The 24,157-nt window shown below is 41.1% G+C and overlaps 1 protein-coding gene across 1 annotated transcript in view; it reads left to right on the forward strand.

The window, feature by feature from the left end:
- Positions 1-993: 993 nt before the first annotated feature.
- ACAD9 (acyl-CoA dehydrogenase family member 9) overlaps positions 994-24,157 on the forward strand; it is a 36,547-nt gene continuing 13,383 nt past the window's right edge. The window contains exons 1-11 of the mRNA XM_015407434.1: positions 994-1,154; positions 10,324-10,417; positions 11,477-11,578; positions 12,883-12,989; positions 14,321-14,421; positions 14,845-14,923; positions 15,333-15,507; positions 18,173-18,246; positions 20,258-20,333; positions 22,154-22,224; positions 22,571-22,690. Of these exons, the coding sequence (XP_015262920.1) occupies positions 1,029-1,154; positions 10,324-10,417; positions 11,477-11,578; positions 12,883-12,989; positions 14,321-14,421; positions 14,845-14,923; positions 15,333-15,507; positions 18,173-18,246; positions 20,258-20,333; positions 22,154-22,224; positions 22,571-22,690 (1,125 nt within the window). The 5' untranslated portion in view covers positions 994-1,028. The remainder of the gene's footprint in view (positions 1,155-10,323; positions 10,418-11,476; positions 11,579-12,882; positions 12,990-14,320; positions 14,422-14,844; positions 14,924-15,332; positions 15,508-18,172; positions 18,247-20,257; positions 20,334-22,153; positions 22,225-22,570; positions 22,691-24,157) is intronic.

Below are 24,157 nucleotides of genomic sequence, written 5' to 3' on the forward strand. Positions count from 1 at the left end.
CATTTCCAACAGTGACAACATAGAGAGGATTCTTGGTGCCACAACTATGGTCTTCTCTCTCCTTTGATTATCCCAAATGGGTTAGTGTTAGTCTGTAGAAGCAAAAACAAGAGTCCAGGGGCACTTTAGGTACTAATATTTATTCCATCATAAATTGTCTTGAGTCTTTCCTCATTTAACCAGAGGCACCCATAAAACTAATGAGTTTATATTAAAGTCTGTAAACAACAGAAAGGCAGGGCAGGGATGTCACAAAGAGAGCAGTTTAATAAAAGATCCAAATCAAAAGAGCAATCAGCTCACTGAGCCCCCCCAATCCCAACTATTGATAGGCAAAATAGGATTAATATAACTTGATCTTGGAAATCTGAAGAAATGTGCTTATACCCAGAATTAAACTTTGTTGGTCTTAGAAGTGCCACTGGAATCAAACTTTGTTTTGGTCTTGGTGCAGGATGAGACCTGAAAATCTGATCCAATTAGAAAGTCCAAGACATATGGGTGGAACCAATTAACATTTGTAACGGGTGGAATATGCAAGATATTAGTGCCTGTAGCGCTAATACTGAGGGAAAACCTCGAAGTTCTTGTTCAGACTGCTGATAAACTTCTTGGTGAATTCTAATACAGCAAATTCACGCTGTAATTTCACAATTTCACAAATTGTTTTATTTGAGAACAATGAGTTTTAGAAAGTAACATTAAAATGTTCAGCCATTTTTAAAAAATATTGTGACCGTGTGTATGTAAAGGATCAAGGCAGAGCAGAGCACTCCACCACCCTTACCCTCTTTCTGTTGTTTGCCGCCTTTAATATAATTTCCTCGGATTTATGTATGTACCCAGCGTTCCACCAGGGATCGCTCCCTCAGAAACCTGCCCCGCCAGCTGCTATGGCAACGGCTGGGTGGAGAAGAGCGTTGCCTTCGACCAACAGAGAGCGACCTAGTGTTTGCGTCATCGGATTGCGACAACCGAAGAGGGCAGGGAGAGTGAAGTGAGAGGGACAGAGAGCGCTCGTGGCAGACATGAGGGGGTTCGGTGTTATCCTTAGGGCGGCGCGTGCAGCTCTCCCTGCTGGAATCCGCCAGTTCCGCACCGCCTGCCCTCGGCCCGCCTTCGCTAAGGAGCTTTTCCTGGGTACCTTTCGGAAGGTGAGGCTTGTCGGCTGGCCGGGCGCGGCCAGTCAGTCTCGTCCCTTCTGAGAGCTCCATAGGCTGGCGTGGCACCCTCCCCCCAGGCTCCGTCGTAAGGTCCAGGCGCTGCAGACCTTTTGAGTGAGACTGCCTGGGGGAGTTGGTGGGGTAACTCCCTTCACACTGCACGGGGAGGGTCACCTTTTGGGGCTGAAACCGCTATGTTCCAAGCGCCTTACAGATAGAAAACTAGTTCAGCAGAGAGAGGGGTTTTCTTCGTGGTGTCCTTGTTTTCTCTTTACTGGGATGGTGAAAAAACATGTAGAGCTAGAATCCTTCACTTGTAGTCTCCGCTGATATAATCCATTCCTAAATCTGCACTGTATGGTGATCTCTTGTATAGTCTCAATCTCAGGCGCCTATTTTGTAATGTCTTTTTTAAAACACAAGGTGTATGTTTGCTGGTGCCATCTCTACCTGGTTCCAGTGTCTTGGAATTGATACCCCCCCCCTCCCCTTTTCACTCAGTGAGATGGATTGACTCAATAAAGGATGCTACACAGCCCTCAGACTGCAAGACCCGAGCAAGGCTGTTAACAATAGGACATATTGGAGGTTATTAATTCATAACCTCCAATATAACCTGAGGGGTGACATGATTGAGGTTTATAAGATTATGCATGGGAAAGAACAGGTAGAGAAAGAGGTACTTTTCTCCCTCTCTCACAATACAAGAACTCGTGGGCACTCCATGAAATTGCTGAGCGGTCAGGTTAGAACGGATAAAAGGAAGTACTTCTTCACCCAAAGAGTGATTAACACATGGAATTCACTGCCACAGGAGGTGGTGGCGGCTACAAGCATGGACGACTTCAAAAGGGAATTAGATAAGCTTATGGGCAGAGGTCCATCAGTGGCTATTAGCCACAAGGTATAGATAGGGGCTCTGGGGCAAGTGATGCTCTGTCTTCTTGGTGCTGGGGGGGGGGTCAACAGTGGGAGGGCTTCTAATGTCTTGGCCCCACTGGTGGACCTCCTGATGGCACTGGTATTTCTGGCCACTGTGTGATACAGAGTGTTGGACTGGATGGGCCTTTGGCCTGATCCAACATTGGCATCTTTATGTTCTTATGTTCTTAAAGTCACCATAAATTGGAATTGACTTGAGAACACTTAACACGTGCGCAATTCTTTCACACACATACTTAGGGATCTTTAATCTCAGGAAGCAACTTTGCTTTCTCCTTTGATTTCTAAGTGACCAAGTAGTGACACTGTTCTTAGATATGATTTGTAGAACATGGTTTGTTTTTCTGTATGGTAAAATAGCTGACATCATTGTTGGGAGCATGTTTTACAGCCTGGTCCGTTATAGTGTAGACTAGGGTGTGTTTTTTCTGAGAGTGTTGTACCAAATAGAAAATCTACCTCTTTTTTCAAATGCCACGCTTTCCCCTTGTGTATCACTAGTGCTTCTTGTCTGTTGTTTGTGGCATTGTCTTTAACATACTGGTGTCTTTCACATCAGGAAAAGCATGTGTGGCAACTTATGTTCTGTATAGCAGATTTCCCTGTCCTGGTCTCTGGGCAGCAGCCATCCCCCACCCCACAGCACCTTTTAAAATAAATTAACCAGTATTTGAATATTATTATATCAATATAATGTTATTATGTGTAACAAGTTCTCTTAATTCTCAGTTTTCATTAGAAAACAATAAGTCTTGAGCCGTTTCACTGTGGAGATATACCTTTCTCCTTATACCTCTGCCATGAGAGACTAGTCTTGCTTTTTTTGAAATGAAAACTGGCAGTTTAGAAAAACTGACTTGTACTGAGCCACTGCCTGCCTGCTGTGATTAAATCAGTGAAAGTGAACAAATTACAGTCCTGATCCTATTGTATTGTTTATTGAATACCTCATCCTGTTGATTCTATTGACTCGCTGTATAATCTGCCTTGAGTCCAAGTAAGAAAGGTGGACTATAAATGATGTAAATAATACATTGAAACTGAAGCCAGGCAGTATGGAAGTAATACTGGTAGGGAAATTTGAAGTCTTCCCTTCCTCTTTTTTTTGTTTAACGATTTATTTTAAACTTTTACCAATTAACACAATCTTTACACTTACCATTACAAATACAATTGTGAGAGCCTTAATATTCCAATATTCTTTGTATCCAGTTATACACTCTTGACCAAAGTCTCAAGTAAGTCTCTTCATCTTTCCCTTGTAATAGAATAGTCAGTCTTTCAGTCTCTGTCAGCTCTAATAGTCTTTGTATTAATTCCTCCTTTGTTAGAATGTTTTCTGATTTCCAATATTTTGCAAACAAAATTCTGGCCAAAGAAAGAATATATTTTATCAGACGTAAATCCAATTTATTATATCCATGGGGTATCATATTCAATAGATGAATCTCAGGTTTTAACTGTAGATTAATAACTACATTTCTTACATTTCCAACATAAACTCGTTACATTTGAATAACATTTGACTAGTTTTTCGGGGGACCAATGCCATCTATGAAACATTTTGTAAATGTTCTCTTTGTGAGCCGTAGCTCTAGTGAATTTTATTGTATTCCACATTTTTGACCAGTCTTCTAAATCTGTATTATGGCCAATATCCCATACAAGCAATCATTGGTACTTTAACCATTTCATCATACATATATTCATCTCTTTTTTTTGTGCCCCCCCGTAGGGGATTTTTTTTATTTGCATTTTCTATTAACTACAAACTATAAAACTACAACAAAAATAGGGAAGGAAACTACATACTGTGGCGAAAAATAAAGAAAACCCTCTAAAAACCCGAGAGATAGTGGTCATACAGCTTATCAAAATTAGCTTTTGGCTCAATTCAATTCAAGTTCATTGAATGTGGTCATCTAGCAATCAATTTATACTAATAAGACCTCAATTCTGACTTCATAAAAAGCAATATAAGGCTTATAACAATACATTTTAAGTGTTTTCAGAGTGTGATAACATCTTATTTTTTATACTTTGACTTTCTCAAATTATAGCTTGTCTTCAGGGCAGCTGCCCCCAATTTAGAGTCTGAGTCCTCGTCTGAAGATGCCGCTGCTCCTTCTTCTTCGCTGTCTTTAGTGCTGTCCTCTTTCTCAGCTTCAACCTCTCCTGATGGACTATGTAGATGCAGAAATTCTCATGCCTTTTCAACAGGGTCAATTTTTTCTTTCTTGTCCATAAATTTGAAGATTGTACCTTTGGGTATTAACCATCTGTAGGGCTTGTCACGAAGTCTCTATATTTCCTCCTCTTCCTTCTTATTTCAAACGGGATGTCCTTTAATACTTTTATTTCTTTGTCTTTGATCTTCAAGGTAGATCTATTTGTCGCTTTGAGAATTTGATATCTCACTTGTCTTTTAGAGAATCTTATAATCACTTCCCCAGGCAGATTATTTTTTCTTGTAAATTCTGGATTCGATCTATAGATCATATCTGTTTCGCTTTGTAAGGTGTCCGTTTTTATATCTGCTATAGGTCCTAATGCATCACACATAGTCTGTTTCAGATTCTCGGATTTTTCTTCAGGAATACCTTGAAATCTTAAGACATAGCTTGCTCTCTCCATTAGTAGCTGTAACAGTTGAGACTCCTCCATGAATCTCTTTTTTTCCATCACCTGCAATTGTTTTTTAAGCTTTTTGGTGTTGGTATCCACTTCTTTTACTTCTTGTTCAGTTTTATCTGTTTTTTTGGCTATTTCAGTCAATTGCAATTGCTGTGTGTCGAATTTGCTGTGCAGTGCTGTCACTTGTTCTAGCAGGGGTCGCAATGTTTCTGTCAGCATCTTTTGTAGCTCCGTAGGTGTGTCCTGTCTAGGGGCAGGACTCGCTGGGCCAGCAGTTCCGGCAAGAAGTTTTGTTTTGCTTGTTTGTCTTTCTCATCCTTCCTCGTGGGCGCCATGTTTGAGATTGTTTACTCTTTATATACGTTATCACAATTTCTGATTCTCCCAGCACAGCTTGGTAAGTACTTAAATGCTTTTAATTTCAGTCTCTCTTGCTTCAGTATTCCACCCCCCTTTTCACATAAATGCAAAGTTCGCTTAGTTTTTCTTATCGGGGGAAAGTCCCCCCCCCTCGCGTTTAAAGGGTAGGTTTCCGCTTAAATTTTCGGTGTTTCTTGCTTAAACTTCAACTCACATTTCAACACCAGATCTGATTTTCTTTGCAAATTGCTCGGCCACCAAACGCTTGCTCTGGTGTGCGCTTCTAATTCCCATTTGGGATGTACTGTGGCGGGACCTTCGGGGCTTGGAGAAAGCCCCCCTTCACTGGCTGGGTCGCTGGAGGAAGAGCCTTCTATCGCCCCATGGCTAGAGCCTCCTGCAGAGGCTCCGGGGGTGGCGTGGACAATCACGCCCCCTCCTTACCGTAGGCTCTGGCAGTCCTCTCCCGGAGAAATGGGAGAAGTGGCCACCATGGCGAATGCCAAAATCAGAACCTCCATATCTTCATCTATTAAGAAGGTATATAACTTTTTAATCAATTTCTCATCTGAACTCAACCAAATCCTATCCCAGTCCGTTAATTTCTTGTAAAAACCTAGTTGGTTATCTTTAATAAACCTAGATTTTAACTGCAGTCCTTCTCACCAGGTAAATTTTATATTTTGGCTTAATAGTATTTCATCTGGTTTTAATCTATTATTTATATCTAATAACTCATCGTAGGAATTTAGATTATATTTAGATAGTAACGTGGGTTTTATGAAAGCTTCGAGAGGTGAAACCCACCTTGGGATTTTATCATAGTGCGTTAATTTGATCTCTTTCCATATTTTTATCAATGCCCCTCTTATCACATGTTGGTGAAAGTTTTTATGTACTCTGTCTTTGTTGTACTATATATAGGCGTGCCATCCCATAGTTAAATCGTGACTTTCTAATTTTAAACATCTTGAGTTCTCTAAAGATATCCATTCTTTTATTCATAATAGTGATGCTGCTTTATAATATAGAGCCCAATTGGGTAGCCCAAAACCTCCCCTTTCCTTTTTGTCTTGAAGAGCTTTCAATTTAATCCTTGGATTTTTCGACTGCCAAATAAACTGACCTACAATTTTATCTAAATCTTTTAAAAATTGCTTCTTTTTAAGAATTGGTATATTTTGAGCCAAAAATAAAAACCTTGGCAAGATGTTCATTTTAATTGCAATTCTCCCCATAAATGATAGTTGTAATCCCTTCCATTTTTCCAAATCTTTTTATATCAATAAGTAACTTCTTATAATTGTCTTATTTATTTTTTTGATTTTTATCCCGCCCTCCTGCCGAAGCGGCTCTTCTAGTATAGAACTACACCTGTTAGTTAAGACTATTCCTAAATACTTGACTTTTTTACTTACTTCTATAGAGGAGATTTCTTGAAGCTGTTGTATCTGACTTTTCGTGCAATTTTTGGTCAGTGAACTAGTTTTTAAAAAATTAATTTTCAAACCTGCTGCTTGTCCATAATCTTGAATTATAGTAATAAATTGATTAATAGATGTTACGGGCTTTTCTAGAATAAGAATTAGGTTGTCCGCAAACGCTTGGAGTTTAAATTCTTCTTCTTTTATTCTTAATCCTTTTATCATCTCATCTTCTCTTACCCGGTCATTGAGGGCTTCCAAGGTAAAAATGAAAAGCAGGGTAGAGAGAGGGCATCCTTACCTTGTCCCTTTCTGTATTTCAATTTTATGGGTAAGATCTCCAGTCACTTGTATATTTGATGTTTGTGCTTTATATATGGGACTAATAATCACTGTAAAAAACTTATCACCACAATCCCACGCATTGAGTTTTTGTAGTAAGAATTCTCAAATTATGTTATCAAAAGCCTTTTCCGCGTCAAGAAAAACAAGAGTGTTTTTCAGGGTGTAACTCATAGTATTCTAGCACATTGATAATTGTTCAAACATTATTTTTAATTTCTCTTCTTGGTAGAAACCCTGCTTGGTCTTGGTGGATGACTTGAATCAATACTCTTTTCAGTCTGGAAGCGAATATGTTTGCAAATATTTTATAATCAACATTCAGTAGGGATAAAGATCTATAATTTCTTTTTTTTTTCCCTTCAGTTTCTTGTTTGTGTATCAGTGTAATCAGAGCTTGGTTCCATGAGTCAGGAGTTTTACCTTTCTGGACTATGTTTTGAATAACAGATTTTAATGGCAAAATTATTTGTTCTTGAAATACCTGGTAAACTTCTGCGGGAAGTTCATCTTGTCCTGGTGCTTTCTTTTTCTAGTAGGGCATGAACTACCTCTTTGTTGCTTTTCTATGGCCCTGGTCACATGGGCAGGAAAATGTGGGGGGGAAGCGTGGCTGTTAGCCCCGGGGCAAAATAACGCGCGGTTGCGCGATCAGACGTCCCGTGGAGGTCCCGTAGAGGTCCCGTGTATAGGTGGGAGGTGCCGATCACATGACCATCCTGCAGCGCGGCAAAGAAGCAGCTGAAATGGACTACATGTCCCAGAAGGTCACTCGGTGGGAGGAGAAGGGAGAAACGGACGTGGCCAAGGGGTGGGGAAGAGGGAGCTTGAGTCCTCAGTGTGAGGGAAACTAACATTGGTGGTAGGGCGGGGGCGCATCTCGCTTTCTGCGACCCGAGACTGCTGGCTGAAAGGAAGGGAAGCAGCAGAGCTTCCCGTTGCCGCCGCCTGGGGATGGCAGGAGACACTGCCGCCGGTTGCTGAGGGCAGGAGCCTGGGACGTGTACGCGACCGGATACCGACACAACCTTCTTATCTGCTGCCGTGGTGTGCTTCGAGAGAGAGAGAACGAGGCAGAAAGATGGAATTAAAATGAACACAGGCTGACAGCTTTGTCTGTGGAAGGGCTTGACGGGCACAGAGAAAGGGGCGGGGGGGAGGCTCTGACAGCCATTTTGCCTCTCCTCCGCTTGGCGACTGGAGCTCCGCGAAGCGGGCGCTGACGGGCAGAGTAAACTGCTATTGCCTTCTGACAATGAAACTGAAAGGAAGGTCCCCCGGAGGGAGTGGTGGTCACTGCTCTAGGCGACTCTGAGTTGCCTTCTGTGCGGCTCCTGGGGACGGTTGGACAAGCAGTCGCCTCTTCGCCTTCCTCCAGGGCAAACGGTTTTTTTCCCCCTGTACACTGAGTATGCACATGCTCCGTTGGGTGCTTGTGCACATCCATGGAGACTTGGGGGGGAAGCTTTTTGCGAGGGGACATGGGCGGGCGCCGGATGCCATGGGATTCCACCGAAAATGCGATCACGTGCACGCCCTTGCCCCGCAGTTTCCGGAAACTAGTACCTCCGAGGTACTAGTTTTTTGCCGCGCGTCTTTGGCGGGAAGCCTCAGTTGAGCCACGGGAGCGCTACGCTTCCCAGATGTGCCGGTGAGATCACGCCCGGAAACTCCGCCTATCTTCTGTCTCTCTAGCGTGGCTAATGTTCCGTGTGACCGCGGCCAAAATATGGTAAGAAGAAGAGAAGAAGAGATTGGATTTATACCCCGCCCTTCACTTGGAGTCTCAGAGCGGCTTACAAACTCCTTTTCCTTCCCCTCCCCACAACAGACACCCTGTGAGGTGTGTGGGGCTGAGAGAACTCTGACACAAACTGCTTTTTCAAGGACAGCTGTGCCAGAGCTTGTGACTGACCCAAGGTCACATCAGCAGGTGCAAGTGGAGGAGTGGGGAATCAAACCCGGTTCTCCCAGATTAGAGTCCACGCACTTAACCACTACATCAAACTGGTAAACCTAGGTTTGATAGGACACTATTGCATATATTTCAGTTTTTCCCCAAATTTCCATCCCCTCCCCCCAAAAAACACCCCCAGTTTTCCCCTGTGGCTTCAAAATTTCTGGAAACTTTACATCTCTACTGCCACATTAGTAGGCCTTGGAAAATCCAGACTCTCCCAGTCATGTGGCATCCAACCAGACTTTGCTGCATTTTTGCCCCAAAACTTCAGAGCGAAACAGGTTTGGGAAAGATCAAAACAAAACTAGGGAAACTCCAGGAGGCACACAAATGCACCACAATACTCTGGGGAAGCATGGGGGAAAATGCTTCTTCATAGCATTAAACCTGAGGCTAATATGTGTGGTAATGGCATTTATTACTAATGAATCACTATTTAGATAGGAAATTTTAACAAGGTTTCTGTGCTGTAAGTTGTACATCTTATTACATGCAATGGATTGGTATCTGGTTCCCTAGAGATTTTCCTTCTTCCAGGAAGAGGTGAACAGAAAATATCAACATGCATCTGACTTGTATTCATGTCAGAATTAACAGTACTTTTGACTGCATCTTCCCATCAAAGTGGCAGTGATCCAAAGTGGTATACATGTTACTTTTTAATTATGATTTCTTTGCATTGTGGGGAAAGTCTACCTTGTTGTTCTTTAAGCTTCTTTGGTGGCCAATCCAAAACAAAGAGAGTTTAGAGGCTACTCGGCAACTTCTATAGCTATAGCTTCTGAGAGAAAAGGAGCCACAGGAAAATTTAAGTCCAAATTAACTCCATCTGTACACCGGCTAGAGTCACATGGCTTCTGCTCTTTCTGTCTCTCCTGCATAACTTTCCTGGAAATAAAATTGGGATAGCATGTTTTTCTTTCTTACCTTTATTCAGAAATGTTCTCAGTGCTAAGTAAGAAAGAGGTTAGGGAAGCAACTTCAGGAATTGTGAATGGTACTTTGATAATACAAACATGTGAATGAAGTCATATAGCATACTTAAAAAAAAATTATTTTATATTTTTTTCCTTTACAACATATACAACTAACCATTCAACTTTGATTTAACATTTGAACCATAAGCTGAATAACAATTGACACTTATTAACTTAAATAAAGCGAAACCAATATAAAACAATTATAACTACAATACAGCATACTTAAAGTGATAGCTGCAAATGCAGCTACAGACTCTAGTGAGATAATTTTTTATGTGAAAAGTTTGCTTATTTTACAGTTTCTTAAGATACACTCCACACTGTTTACCCCCCCCCCTCCAGATTAACTAGTAACCAAAGGCACAGCCTTTAGGAAAAACTTGTTGGGAAACCTCTTTGAAATGCCCGGAATTGAGTGACAGCACAGTTTGCTTGGTAAAGCTCCCTGTGGATTTAGCCCGATGTGTGAATCTTTTTAAAAAGTTATTTTTTAATCCTGTTAAAATCTGTCATTCTAGGAGGAGGTTTTTCCTTATCCTGAGATTAGCAATGAAGAATTGGAGGAAATTAATCAGTTCGTAGGGCCTGTAGAAAAATTCTTCAGTGAAGAAGGTATTTTCTGTTTTCTGTTCATAAGAACTTTATGTATTTGCTTATGTGACTTATATTATTAAAACATTGCAGTTTTTATTTACATTGTTTTACAGTACCTGTAATCCTTGTAATCACTGCCACGGGGGGGGGGGGGGGGGGGAGGCATGGCTGTTTGCGGCGGCACAGTGTGTCCCGCTGCGAACACAATCAGATGCGATGGAAGTTTCCTTCATTGGCGCATGTTCCCTGCACACTCCAACGACGCAAGAGGAGTGCGCTGGAGCGATCACACAAGGAGAGTCTGGCAGTGGCCCTAGTGTCCTGTCCCCACTGCTGGACTTCCTGATGGCACCTGGTATTTTTGGCCACTGTGTGACAGAGTGTTGGACTGGATGGGCCATTGGCCTGATCCAACATTGGCTTCTCTTATGTTCTTGTCCTTCTGTGTTTAATGGAGGTGTTTGCTGCCTGATTGAATTGCTTTTTTTATTTAGTAATCCACCATGAGTCTTAGTGGGAAATGCAGCTGTAGATGTTGATGATGATGATGATAATCAGCTTGTTGCTGCATGCATACTTGATTGCTCTTTGTATGATTAGTCAGCCAGAAGAAGAAAGTATAACATATTTCAGGGCTAAGTTTTACAATCATGTGTAACCAGCTCCTGAGTGTTTCTTCTTAAAATATGTTCATATGCTTTGTTCTGTTGAGAAATTGTTGCATTTGTCTCATAGTAATAAGGAAAGAGAATATTGCCCAGATGTCTTCTTGTCGTGATGCAGCTGGATGCTACAATAACTTGCTTAAATGGTGTTGCCTGGCTGTGTTCCATTCCATGGAAGGTCAATACTTTCACTGATTTATGAGTTGGTGTTGGGATTAGATGGCATTCAAAGCAATTGAACAGAGGAGCTTAGACCTTGTCTGGTGCTTGGCAGCTCCTTAAGTAGCAATAACATTTGAAAAAATCATCTGACTCAGGATCTAACTCCCTAAATAAGCTTTAGCTAAATTAGCAAAGTACACCATTGCTCTTTGTAACTAGTTATGATGTTCATCTTAATATTCTTTTTCAGTGGATTCTAAGAAAATTGACCAGGATGCTAAAATTCCTCAGGAGACGCTTAATGGACTAAGGAACCTGGGGCTCTTTGGCATGCAGATTCCAGAGGAATATGGTGAGTCAGGAGACGGAATGTAGAGCTCTGCAGCTCTTATTCAACCTTCCAACATGACAGATTGTTTACTTCTTCTTTCCTTATTTGGTGGGGCACAGCCATCGTTGGCATCTCATCCTTGCATCAGGTAAGCACTGACACTTCAGAAAGACAAGCTCTTAAGCTGGGTTGCTCAGAGTTACCATAAATGAGAACCAAAATCATCTGTTTCCTTGCAGATTTTATAATTGTACTTAAAAGTACATTTAAAGAGCAAAGTGCAAACTGATGCAAACTTTCAGAAGAAGCATCACAGACTTTAACATTCCAACAGGAAAGAGCAAGGGTCCAGTGGCACCTTAAGCACTAACAAAATTTCTGGCAGGGCATGAGCTTTTGTGAGTCAGTGACTCACTGCAGTGACTCATGGAAGTTCCTATCCTGCCACACATTTTTGTTAGTCTTTATGGTGCTACTGGACTCTTGCTCTTTTCTCCTGCTACAGACAGACTAACACGGCTACCTATCTTGATCTGTAACATTCCAGAATGCTTGAGGTGTGACTAATGTTCGAGTGGTCTTCAGCATCTTCGTATTGTATGTAAAAAGCTACCCTATCGGGAAGAGGGCTAGTCAAGGCTACTCCCCAGGATGATAACTTTCATCATGCACAAGATTTTGATCTGAGTAGGAAAATTAAAATATCCCTTCTCTGCATTATATGGTATTATCTAGGAACACTGCACCGTTCCTGTTTTCTGCATAGTGGAAGTGGTCATAGTGTAAGTTAAAGTAGTATCTTTTCTCAAACTAATATCTGATTTTTGCAGAATTATATCTTTGTTTAATGAAGAAATAATAAATTTCTGTATTGGTAAACACCTTTTCACATTGAAACCTTTAGTCTGCCACGTCGCATCAGAGGTATTATATTACCAACCTTGTTCATTACACTGTGTTCTTATTCAGAATAATCCTGTTGCTAAATTGTATAAAGCTTCAAATGCTTTAAGAGATTGTGGTAACCTGGTTCTGGGGCAAACTGTTTTTGCAAGTGGAAGAAAATGTCAGTGCTTCTGGCTAGTTGATCTGTTTGAGTATTTCTGTTTGCTCTTTTTTAATTCTGCTGCAATTACTATTTTTAATTCTGCTGCAATGAAGTTGCATTTGATAGCAACACAGCTCTATGACCTGGTTGGGTTTGGGATGTGGGGCTGGAATGCCATCGCTGTATGTGGCATTTAAAAAGTATAATAAATGCAAATGACAAAAATATAGCTTCTCATGTCAGCAGTTAAATAGTTGGCTGTGATCTCTTTTAACAGGCGGCCTCGGTCTGTCAAATACAATGTATGCACGTTTGGGAGAAATCATTTCTCAAGATGGAGCTATTGCAGTAACATTAGCAGCTCACCAAGCTATAGGACTAAAGGTAACTTTCTGGTTCTTAGAATCATGTTTATGTTGCGCTCTTCAGTATTCATGTTTCAGGACTGTTTCATGTTTTATATCCACAGTTGTTGCTCTTCAGTGATAGGGAAGATATTTGAACCAAGTGGACAGCAGGTGTATTAATAAGGTGTATGTGGAATAAAATGTGAACAGAAGTTGAACAATAAAGGTGAAAGGTCAGGGCCATTTTTAGATTCCTCCTGATGCGCTGGTGTAAACAAGTCCTGTGGCATTAAAGTTAAACTGATGGACAATTCAGTTAGTATTAAAGATGGCAGTTCTTGTAAACTGAAAACCATTGCACATGTTAATTGTTCAACTGTTGTTGGAGAATTGATACAGAGTTTTTACTGGTGTAAACCTAAACAGCATGATAAAAAGTAGAGACATCACCCTGCCAACAAAAGTCCGTATGGTCAAAGCAATGGTATTCCCAGTAGTCATGTATGGCTGCGAGAGTTGGACTATAAGGAAGGCTGAGCGCCGAAGAATAGATTCTTTTGAACTATGGTGCTGGAGAAGACTCTTGAGAGTCCCTTGGACTGCAAGAAGATCAAATCAGTCAATCCTAAAAGAAATCAACCCTGACTGTTTCCTGGAAGGCCAGATAATGAAACTGAAACTCAAATACTTTGGCCACCAAATGAGATGGGAGCACTCACTGGAGAAGACCCTGATGCTGGGAAAGATTGAAGGTCAAAGAAGACGGGGACGGCAAAGGATGAGATGGTTAGACAGTGTCATAGATGCAACGAACATAAAATTGAGCAAACTTCAGAGGACGGTGGAAGACCGGAAGGCCTGGCGGGAGCTGGTCCATGGGGTCGCGAAGAGTCGGACTCTACTGTGTGACTGAACAACAACAACAACAAATTGTTTAGATTGTGCTCAAAAGGAAGGCCTGGCTAAACATGTGAATCATTGTAACAACCAAATTGTTTAAAATCCTGTGCCAAATGAAAAATGCTTAAAATAAGTGTGTGAGTACAAGCAACAATGGTAGCAAAAATGCTGTTGCTGCTGGTTACAAAAAGGTCAAGGCTGAGGTAAGTTTCTCAATGCTTAGCCACTGGAAATGAACATGTAGGATATGTGACCATGGTGCCCTAGACCTCTGACCTGAATGAAGGTGATACAACTGTTCAACTCTGTGAGTGTATGTATATAAAGTGTTAGTGCTCATGCTCTGAGTACACACCTGAAAAATAACCCTTCTTGTTATCCTCCTTTTAAAACAGGAGAGTGCAAGAGGATTTGCTTTTGTGTGTCCTGCTGTGCAGCAATAAATGGCCCACTTTGGTTTTGTTGCAGGGAATCCTTATTGCAGGTACTGAAGAACAAAAGAAAAAGTATCTGCCTAAACTGGCATCTGGGGAACACATTGCAGCATTTTGTCTCACAGAGCCAGGAAGGTAATATATTCAAAAACAGACAGAGTTATCACTTTAAGCAAGATCTTTGTTAACAAGAAGTAAGCTTGATGCTACAAGAAGACTATTTACATTCCTTAACCACAGATGATACCTGTAGATATCCATCACAGTCTTTGTAATTATGACTAAATGCTTTTGCAGCGAAAGTGGGACCTAGTCTCCCTTCTAAGCTTGCAGGTTGTTGGAGGTACATGTAGACAGTGAAGATTTTGAAAGAGTTTGCCATGATTGTTTGCAAAAACAATTTAGGAGAGTGTTCAGAATGTTGTTTGAGTAAATCAGACTTATTTGGAATACTGAGCTCCTTGTAGTGAAGAGCCAGGGCTTTTGCTTATTTCCTACTGGATTGAGTTCTTTGGCTCAGTTTAAATGCTAACCCCTCATTTCTTTACTGTATTTCAGTGGAAGTGATGCTGCATCTATTCAGACTAGAGCAACTTTGAGTGAAGATGGCAAAAGTTTTTTATTAAATGGTTCAAAGGTACTTATCTGCCGAAAAGAGAGATTGTTTTTTTTTCCTCCTTGTCATTTTGTCCAGTTATTCTCTGAATAGTTTCCCTGCCTAATCCAGTTGAGCCCAAAGGAAAACTAGTCAGAGAGCATGATATAAATCCAGGGATTAGAGGGATAATTGATTGCCAAGGTTAACATAGTAAGGAAGACACAGTAAAGGTCCTTTTTCTTTAGAGAAGTTTTCTGCCTGGGTATGGGATCTGTTCTCTGAGTGGTGATTTTTACACACACACACACCCAGCTCAAGGGATCTTGTCCAAAAATCAAAAGTAGTCTGTACTAAAGTATTTGGCATGGATGGGGGGAGGAAATCTGTCGCTCCATTTGTTTTATGACATAAGCAAAAGCAGAAGTACTTCTTTCTTGTTCTGTTACAGATATGGATATCAAATGGTGGTATTGCAGATATCTTTACCGTGTTTGCAAGGACAGAGGTGGTTGACAAAGATGGTGCAACCAAAGACAAAATTACTGCTTTCATTGTAGAAAGAACTTCTGGTGGAATCACTAATGGAAAGCCAGAGGATAAACTGGGCATTCGAGGATCTAACAGTAAGAGTCAGATTAAAAGCGCTTGGAGAAGGTGGAGAATTAATATTCTGAGGGCATGTGTGAGGAAATCCAGGTTCTTCTAATCAGCTGCATTTTGTTAGATCATGAGAGGGACTTCTTTCTTAATTGTTTATTGTAATAATTGCTGACCAGTTATGGGCATAAATCTTTGTTTCTAGAGTTGCTTAGTTGCAAGACTGTCTTTGCTGTTTTCTTGACTTCAGATTTCCATCAATATGTCTAAATCTCAATGTGGCCCCATCTGTAGTTACTTAAATCTACAGATTGGGGCTGTGGGAAGACAAGACAGACCTTTCTACAAACCTGAGAAAAGCCCCAGGCTTACAGAAAAATCTGATATCTTAAAAAAAAATGGGGTGGCAGATAGAAGGCAGATTGGTTTGTGGGTGGGAAGGAGAGAATGAAACAGGGAAAGGAGAGAATATGGGAACTGCCAAGAGGAAGGAAAGAGGAAATAGTGTAGAGAGGGGATACAGGTGAAAGTCAGGTACTCCCCGCAACTCCTTGCAGGCTCCCCAGTGCAGCTGGACAGACTTTTCCCAGGAGGGGGGTGACAGGAGGGAAATCTAAAGACAGAGGGGCCTGGCTGGAGGATGGGAAAGAGAGTAGGAAGCAGGAAAACTGGAGAGGCTATGGTGGCTTTCAGGGAAGGGGAGGGGAAAATAAGATGCCCCCACAAGTCCTTGTGTACTCCTCACTTGTATATGTATAATTGTCCAAAACAAGAAAGGAAAAGGCAACTCAAGTGAATATCCTCTAGTGTCACTCAACTTCAGAAGAAAAATGTGTTCCCATTTCTTGGCCTTCTTCGGATTTGTAGCCCTGTAAATATTAGCCATAGTAGTGAGTGAGAGCCAGTGGACCTCTTTGTGCTTATTCTTCCTATGGCTTTTGAATAATCTCAGACACACTGGAGGTGCATTCCATATTATAGTTAACTCATATTTTTCTGTATGGCACCTTAATGCATCTGTTTAGCATAAAACATTATGGGCGTATTAATATTTATTCCCCAAACAGAATATTACTTCTGGCCTGTCTGTTTAACCTTCTGAGCAAAGCAGACCAAATTAACCTTGAAGGGCTTAGTTTCAAGAGCAGGCCATGGGATTGCATGACCCCCCCACTCCTTTCTCCCTCTTATAAAATTCAGTTTCTCAAAGTGATGTAGAGAGCATTCCTAAGCAGGTCAGGTCAGAAGTAAGTCCCATGTTAATGGAGATTACTGCAAGGGAAGTGTCTTTAGGATTGCAGTCTGCATCTGAGTGAATTCAGGGGCATACCCTGCTTCATTTGAATGTAGGCTGGCACAGGTGAAATCAGACTTGGGTAGGGGGGGAAGGAGACACTGCATAGGTGGAAAGGATCCAAGAAAGACTGTTAACAGTGAAGGTTGGTGTATAGAAATATTGATTTCTAAAAGCCCCTGCCTTCCCCTGGGATATCTTTCTGATAACAGGCTATGCCTTGTTTCCTGTTACAAGCCAAATGGTGGGGCCCATGGCCTCAATTGCATGCCATAAACCCACATTCTTCACACTTCCATGCTGGAAGCTAGGCCAGCGTGCAAATAGTCACGTAGCCGATGGGGAGACTGGAGTTTGGGGTCACCTGACTGCAGGGTGTGTGTGTCTCCAAACGTCCAGCCTATCCCCACTTGCACCCATGACAACCAAGAATTGGCCACCCCCCTGCCCACTCGCAGTTGGCTGCATGGCCAGAGCTGATTTGTGACTGGAATGGGCCCAGAACTGGTCATTCCCAATGGGAGAGAGTTCTGTTCTCTCTGCTGCTCTTGTGTTCTTGTTCCTGTTTGTGAGCTCTCTGCTCCCTGCTTGTTGGTTTATTGCACCTGGACATGTGGTCTCTGGGAGAACAAAGACCTGCTTGGTAACTGGAGCACATGGTGTGCAAAAATGGGCTTTCCCTTCAAGATCCCCTGGAACCCTGGACTGTAGATGTTACTGACATGGTAAATCTGAAGCATTAATGTTCAGTTAAGGCAAACTGCCTTAGGCTTGTTATTTTGGAATCTTTATGGTCTAATTGCAATGTTCTGTGTTGAATAAAAACATATTCTTGTTTTTAAATGGTCTCTGATGTGTAACTGAGTTCCAAGGCTAAACTCCTGTGCCTTCTGCTCACCCTATGAGCTACCTTTGTAAGAATTAAGCATGCATCTCTAGATAGAAGTGCTAATGTGTAAAACCCAGATGCCAGCTAAGAGTCTGAACCTTGCACTTAGGCTGGACGGGGACTCTAGTTAAAAGAGGTTCTGGTGGCTTATTGTTCTGAATCCAGAGAGGGTAGCCTACCTCTCTGGGTTGTTGTTTAATGTATTGTAAAAGTATAGGATTCCCTCTCATTCCTGGACAGGCTTGAGGGGCAGAATCCTATACAGTTGAGTCTCACAGTTATTTTATTCTGGTTCTAACTGGAATTTTTTTTACTATTATTGTAAGCTGCCCTGAACTATGAGGAAAGGCAGGGTATAAATGTTTTAATAAATAATAGTAAATTAATACAAACAGTTCACTCCCAGCCATAACAGGTGCTAGAAATGAATTTGTGTTATATTTTAAACAGTGATTCCTATTTCATTCCTGTTCCTGGCAACATTAGTATAACATTCTTTATCTTGCAGCTTGTGAAGTGCACTTTGAAAATACAAAAGTTCCTATAGAGAACGTTATTGGAGAAATAGGAGGAGGATTTAAGGTGAGATGCAGGGAATAACTGTTTACATAGGCTGCAGAAGAGAAATTTGTGATAAACTTGAATTTTATTTATTTATTTATTGCATTTTTACCCCGCCCTCCCCGCGAACGGGCTCAGGTTGGGGGTTGAAGTAGCTATCATGAGGGTGATGGAATCTGAATGGGTAATCATTCAAAGCAAATAGCTAAAGAGAGAGTCAAGAGAAAAGTGGTATGTTTGTTAGCCGTGAGGTACTTAAGAACATAAGAGAAGCCAGTGTTGGATCAGGCCAATGGCCCATCCAGTCTGTCACACAGTGGCCAAAAATACCAGGTGCCATCAGGAGGTCCAGCAGTGGGGCCAGGACACTAGAAACCCTCCCCCTGTTACCCCCCCCCCTCCAAGCACCAAGAATACAGAGCATCACTTGCCCCAGACTGAGAGTTCCTATCTATACCTTGTGACTAATAGCCACTGATGGACCTCTGCTCCATATGCTTATCTAATTCCCTTTTGAAGCCGTCCATGCTTGTAGCTGCCACCACTTCCTGTGGCAGTGAATTCCATGTGTTAATCCCTCTTTGGGTGAAGAAGTACTTCTTTTTATCCGTCCTAGCCTGACCGCTCAGCAATTTCATGGAGTGCCCACGAGTTCTTGTATTATGAGAAAGGGAGAAAAGTACTTCTTTCTCTACCTGCTCTATCCCATGCATAATCTTATAAACTTCAATCATGTCACCCCTCAGCCATCGTTTCTCCAAGCTAAAGAGCCCCAAGCGTTTTAACCTGTCTTCATAGGTACTTTTAAAAAAAGTTGTCACAGGCTCATGGTATAAAATTTCCCCCGGAACAATTTCCCCCTCATTTTAACAATTTTCTAGTTGTACAAGAATTTGAATTTGAACATTTATCCCATTGAAATCAATAAAGTGCTCAGAACATCCACTTTGAAAGGTGATTGCTGGTAGGCAGAATTCATAGATGTGTAGAAAATGTAGTGAAATTTGAATGTCCCATGGTAGTTAAGAAGGGGGTGTCTTTTGTAGCTGAAATATCTTTTGTATCCTGCCTTTTTAAAGAGGGTCAGACTTCTGAGACTCCCTTGCTCAGGTAGTTGGGGGTTGTTAACTTCGGATTCTCTGAATCTTGGCTGTGTAAGACTCGCCAGGGATGTCTTTCTGTGTAGTTAAAACACTGAAGCTGTGTACAGCCTCTTCAGTGGGCATCACCGGCTGCACAACCATTTTTCCATAAGGACTCACCAGAACCTAAGAATCCCTTGGAAGCAATTGGACTAAGGCAGCTGGGAGGTTTAGCATTTCTCTCACGTGTGTTCCTGTTTTTACTTACAAAGGCATAGATTGTCCTAAACTTTTTGTCACCCTCTCAAATCTTCAGGGTTTAATGGGGCAGAAATGTCAATTGTTGGTATTAATTTTTTTCCCACAGAATGCTAATTAATGACTTCCAGTAATTTTGATCTCCTTATGCTTTCCAAAACATGAAACATCTCAATCTGTTATTGTAGAATGTTCCGCATTTTTCATTTTGTCAGCCAACCAGTTACTGGTTGTTGACCTTAAACTCATTCTCTCCTTTGCAGTGTTGTAACTAGTTCTGGTTAAAGTTTAATCAGCTGGGTCAATTTTGTCTTCTACATTAACCACATTTATATTCTTTAGAGAAAATTGACAGTTTTGTATAAGGGTGTTATACAAAACAAAACCCTGTGGTTTGTTTTCATCTCATGTTCTAAGCTTTAGAAGACAGACACTCCCCAAAGTGACTGCAGTGATTCCACAATGAAATTATAGGTATCTTTAGGGAGAAAATAATCATATCATTCTTACTGTTTGTTGGTGAATATGGTGTGTGGTAGATAAAGGCTTCATGTGTAGCTGAACAGCAGACTGACAGCTGGGTCTCAAATAAAATCGTAGTAGCTTCTTGTTTTTTGGGTCTTTTTTTTTTTTTTTAAGAAAAAGCTCCCAAGTATAGTTGCTTGAATAAAGGCTGCTTATCTTCTCTGCAGGTTGCTATGAATATTCTAAATAGTGGAAGATTCAGCATGGGCAGTGCATCTGCTGGAATGCTTAAGAAATTGATAGGTAATCTAAGCATGATGTGTTCCTGGAGAGGATGACATTTCTGTATTGGTTCTGTGTCTACCTGAAAAGGATCTTGTATTCTGTGCACAGAATAACCTACCTCACAGGACAGGTAGTGAGGGTGACATGAAGGAGAGGAAAACCATGTATGCCATCCTAAGTTCCATGGAGGAAGGATAGATAAAATGTTATAATTTATTCTTAGCTGCATCACAGAAAAATTATATAAGTTACAATAGTATTATAAATTATATAGCATTACCTTCCATATTTCAGGGCAAGATTTTTTGTAATATACACACCAAGGCATTGTTATTCACTCTGTATTAGTGTTTGCCCTGTTTCTAGAGTATTTTCCAAAATGGAGGACCATGCCTTGGAGTATAGATAACTAAAGCTGGTCCAGATGGAATGAATTACGTTACCGTTCTAAAGACAGTTTACAATAAATTGCTGAACCCTTCTCCTTTTTAGGATTCCTTAATAGTGGGTGGTCCATGTTGTTGCATGGGTGTATCATGGTAGATTTATATGATTGCATGATTGATAAGCTGTGTACTGACTTCTTGCATAAAGTGTACCTGAATGAAGTTTAGAAATCTCAAACCAGTTAACAACTGTGGGTGGAAAGAGGCAACATGAATTGGGGGGGGGGCTACATATATCTTCCAGAGAAGGAGGGGAAAATACTCTGTAGGTAGTGCTCCAAAGAATTTATTAAACAGCTGTTTCTCCAAGTTGCCAGAAGCAAGAAGTTGGGCAGGGAGGGCACAGCTTACTATGGACCATTTGTCTCTCGATCATTGAGTGAATAGATTCATATGTTTCCTTTTCTCGGAGAGCTGATGCATACTTTATATGGCAGAAATCCTTGCTGAGTGTACACTGACGTTTCTATCATATTTTTAGTCTCGCCTTTCCTTCAAGGAGCACAGGGAATCTTACATGGTTCTGCATCCCCCCAGCAGCCCAGTACAGTAGCTTAGGTGAAAAGAGAGTAACTGGCTGAAGGTTAACCAGTGAGCTTTTTTGTAGCTAGTTGATCTTGATCATAGTCGTACACTAGATCCCACATGTATTTGCAGTGATAGCCACTGGAACTTTGAAGTGAAGGATAATATTTGTAAAGATGCAGTGTCAGGGAGGCCCATTTGACCAGTATTGGTCACTGTGTTAGAAATATGCCTCTCTGTTCCATATTTTACAGTGTTTACGGCTGCAAACACCAGTGAACATTAAGCAAACACATTTGCCATAAAAAGTGTGGATGCAATCCATGTTCACTTTCCAAAGATAGTTGGGAGAAGTAGTTGCCTCCTCTACCTCCTAAACTGTATTTTTCTAGGAGCAGGGCTGTTTAGTTCCTAGCACCGCTTACAGTGCAATCCAGTGCCCACTGATATTAGTGGGGTTAGACTGGAGAAACTCTATGCACAGTTGCACTGTTGGATGTGCTTGGTCTGTACTTTGCTTGCTTTGTTTAATCTGCAGAATAGCACGATGTAAGACAGTTCCCATGACTCACTATAGGTGCTGTTTTATTTATCATAAGGAACTTTTCAGCCTGATCAAAGGGTTGCCGTTTCAGCACAGAAAGCCATATCAAATGCTGTGTCACAGAATATGTATTGCTTTTATTTCAGTGTTGGTACAAGTGTGTCAAAGGTAAATTCAGACTGTCCATCCTAATGAAGGCATGAGATTCAGCACATAAAATTGATGGATGAAGCCTTGCAGTATTCAGAAATATTTAAGAAAACGTTGCATTTTTGGAATTTTATTGCCTGATTAACTTCTTACTCTTCTCTTTTTTTGTAAAGAAATGACTGCAGAGTATGCTTGTACTAGAAAACAGTTCAATAAGAAGCTGAGTGAATTTGGATTAATTCAGGTAACTGAGAAATTGTGGCTTTTAGCTGTCTTTTGTCCAGTTCAGAATAAAAGTTTGTAATCTTTTATTTTAAAAATGGGTTACATACTGTTATCAATATAGAAGTGTGTAGAGTTGGTTTAAAATTGTATAAAATCTACGCATGCTTGGAGGTCATGAATAAAACAAATTACTGATTCATTTGTGTACTTTAGGGGAAAATGTGCCAAGCACCAAATATTTTAAATTTAGGAAATATATTGCTGTTGAACATCCTGCATTGTATTGGTTTCTGAATTGCAATTGCCATCTCTCCAGAAGGTTTAAAGATGAAGGGTGTTTCATTGAATTGTTGCTCTTTTATCAGGAAAAAATTGCCCTTATGGCTCAGAAAGCATATGTAATGGAGAGCATGGCATACCTGACTGCGGGGCTGATGGACAAACCAGGGGTTCCAGATTGTTCAGTTGAAGCAGCCATGGTTAAGGTACGTTTTTCTGAAACACTGGTATCTGTACTAAGTCTATGTATTCATTTACTTTACTTATAGACTGCCTTCCTTCCTGAGACTCAGAACAGATTGCACACTGGAAACTGACTACAGTTCATACAAAGAGAAACATTCTATACACAGAACACAGTGTAGGTCCATACGGTCAGTATGAGGAGACATCAAATGAGTAATATACTAGGACTAGGATTATGAAGATCTGAATGATACAGAGTGTGGATATAATGCAGAAAAATGGTATTACATCAGTAGAAAACAATGAAACAACAACGTGATACATTTAGCAAAGCTGATATGTCCTATATACAGTGGAATAATCTGCAGTCCGTTTTCCTTTATAAAGCACCTTCTTGAACTATGTTCTTATAGCTGCTGACTTTGTAGGTGAGCTTTCCTGAACTATTCCAATTTACATAATTCACAGAATAACAGGAATGTGGGACCTTCCTGACTTTTCAGTCAGACCATTCCACAAAGGGGGCCACAACAGATAAAGCAAATATATGGGTGGTTGTTGAACCTGCCCATTTTCAGGGTGGTACCTGCAGAAGCCCCTGAACAGGTGAGTGGAGCTGGCATGGCAGAACGTAGGAGGAGGGGTGCTCTTGTGTATTTATTAAAATATTCCACCTTTCATCCCAACAGAGGAAGCTCAAAGCAAAATGCTTGATGTTATGATGGGCAGGGTGATGATATTGTATTGTCTGTTTCAGAACTAGAGCTGTTCCATCTCATTTGCATGGGATACTTATCATTGAAAGGGAATCTATGTAGTGTTGGGTTGGGGAGCAGTTAGGCACATTGCAGTGATGTTTTCAAAAGCAGTTCTTTCCTGTTTCTCTGTGAATGAATGTCAGTTATTCCCTCAGATGGGAAAAAGCTAAAGGAGTGCACCTGGGCCAATTTGGTGGTTCGAACGTCAGACTTGGGCTGGGGAGGCCCAGGTTAAAAATCAGCACTCAGTCATGAAGCTTACTGATTTATTGATTGATTGAAATTTATATCACGCCCTACCCCTCAAACAGGCTCAAAGTGACTTACATCCAATGTTCCCTCTAAGCTGAGTTAGTGTGAGCTAGCTCACAGTTTTTTAGCCTCCGGCTCACATCTTTTTGTCTTAGCTCAGGAAGGATCACTCCAGAGCAAACAAATTTATGCCGTAGCCAAATCACTCGCTCACAACTTTAATGCCAGTAGCTCACAAAATGGAATTTTTGCTCACAAGACTCCACAGCTTAGAGGGAGCATTGCTTACATCATGTCAGACAATTAGACCATTCCATAAAACATAAAATCAATTAAAAATATTAATTCCAACAAAGTTAAAATTTAAATGACTAATTTAAAATTCCTAACTGGCAGCTCAGCACCGCGGTTAGTTACATTTCAGTGACCCTGGCTAGTCACATTCTCTCAGCCTAACAGACACAATTTCTTCTGTGG

This window comes from Gekko japonicus, unplaced genomic scaffold, assembly GCF_001447785.1.
Source record: "Gekko japonicus isolate JY-2015 unplaced genomic scaffold, Gekko_japonicus_V1.1 scaffold408, whole genome shotgun sequence".
Classification (NCBI taxonomy): Eukaryota; Metazoa; Chordata; class Lepidosauria; order Squamata; family Gekkonidae; genus Gekko; species Gekko japonicus.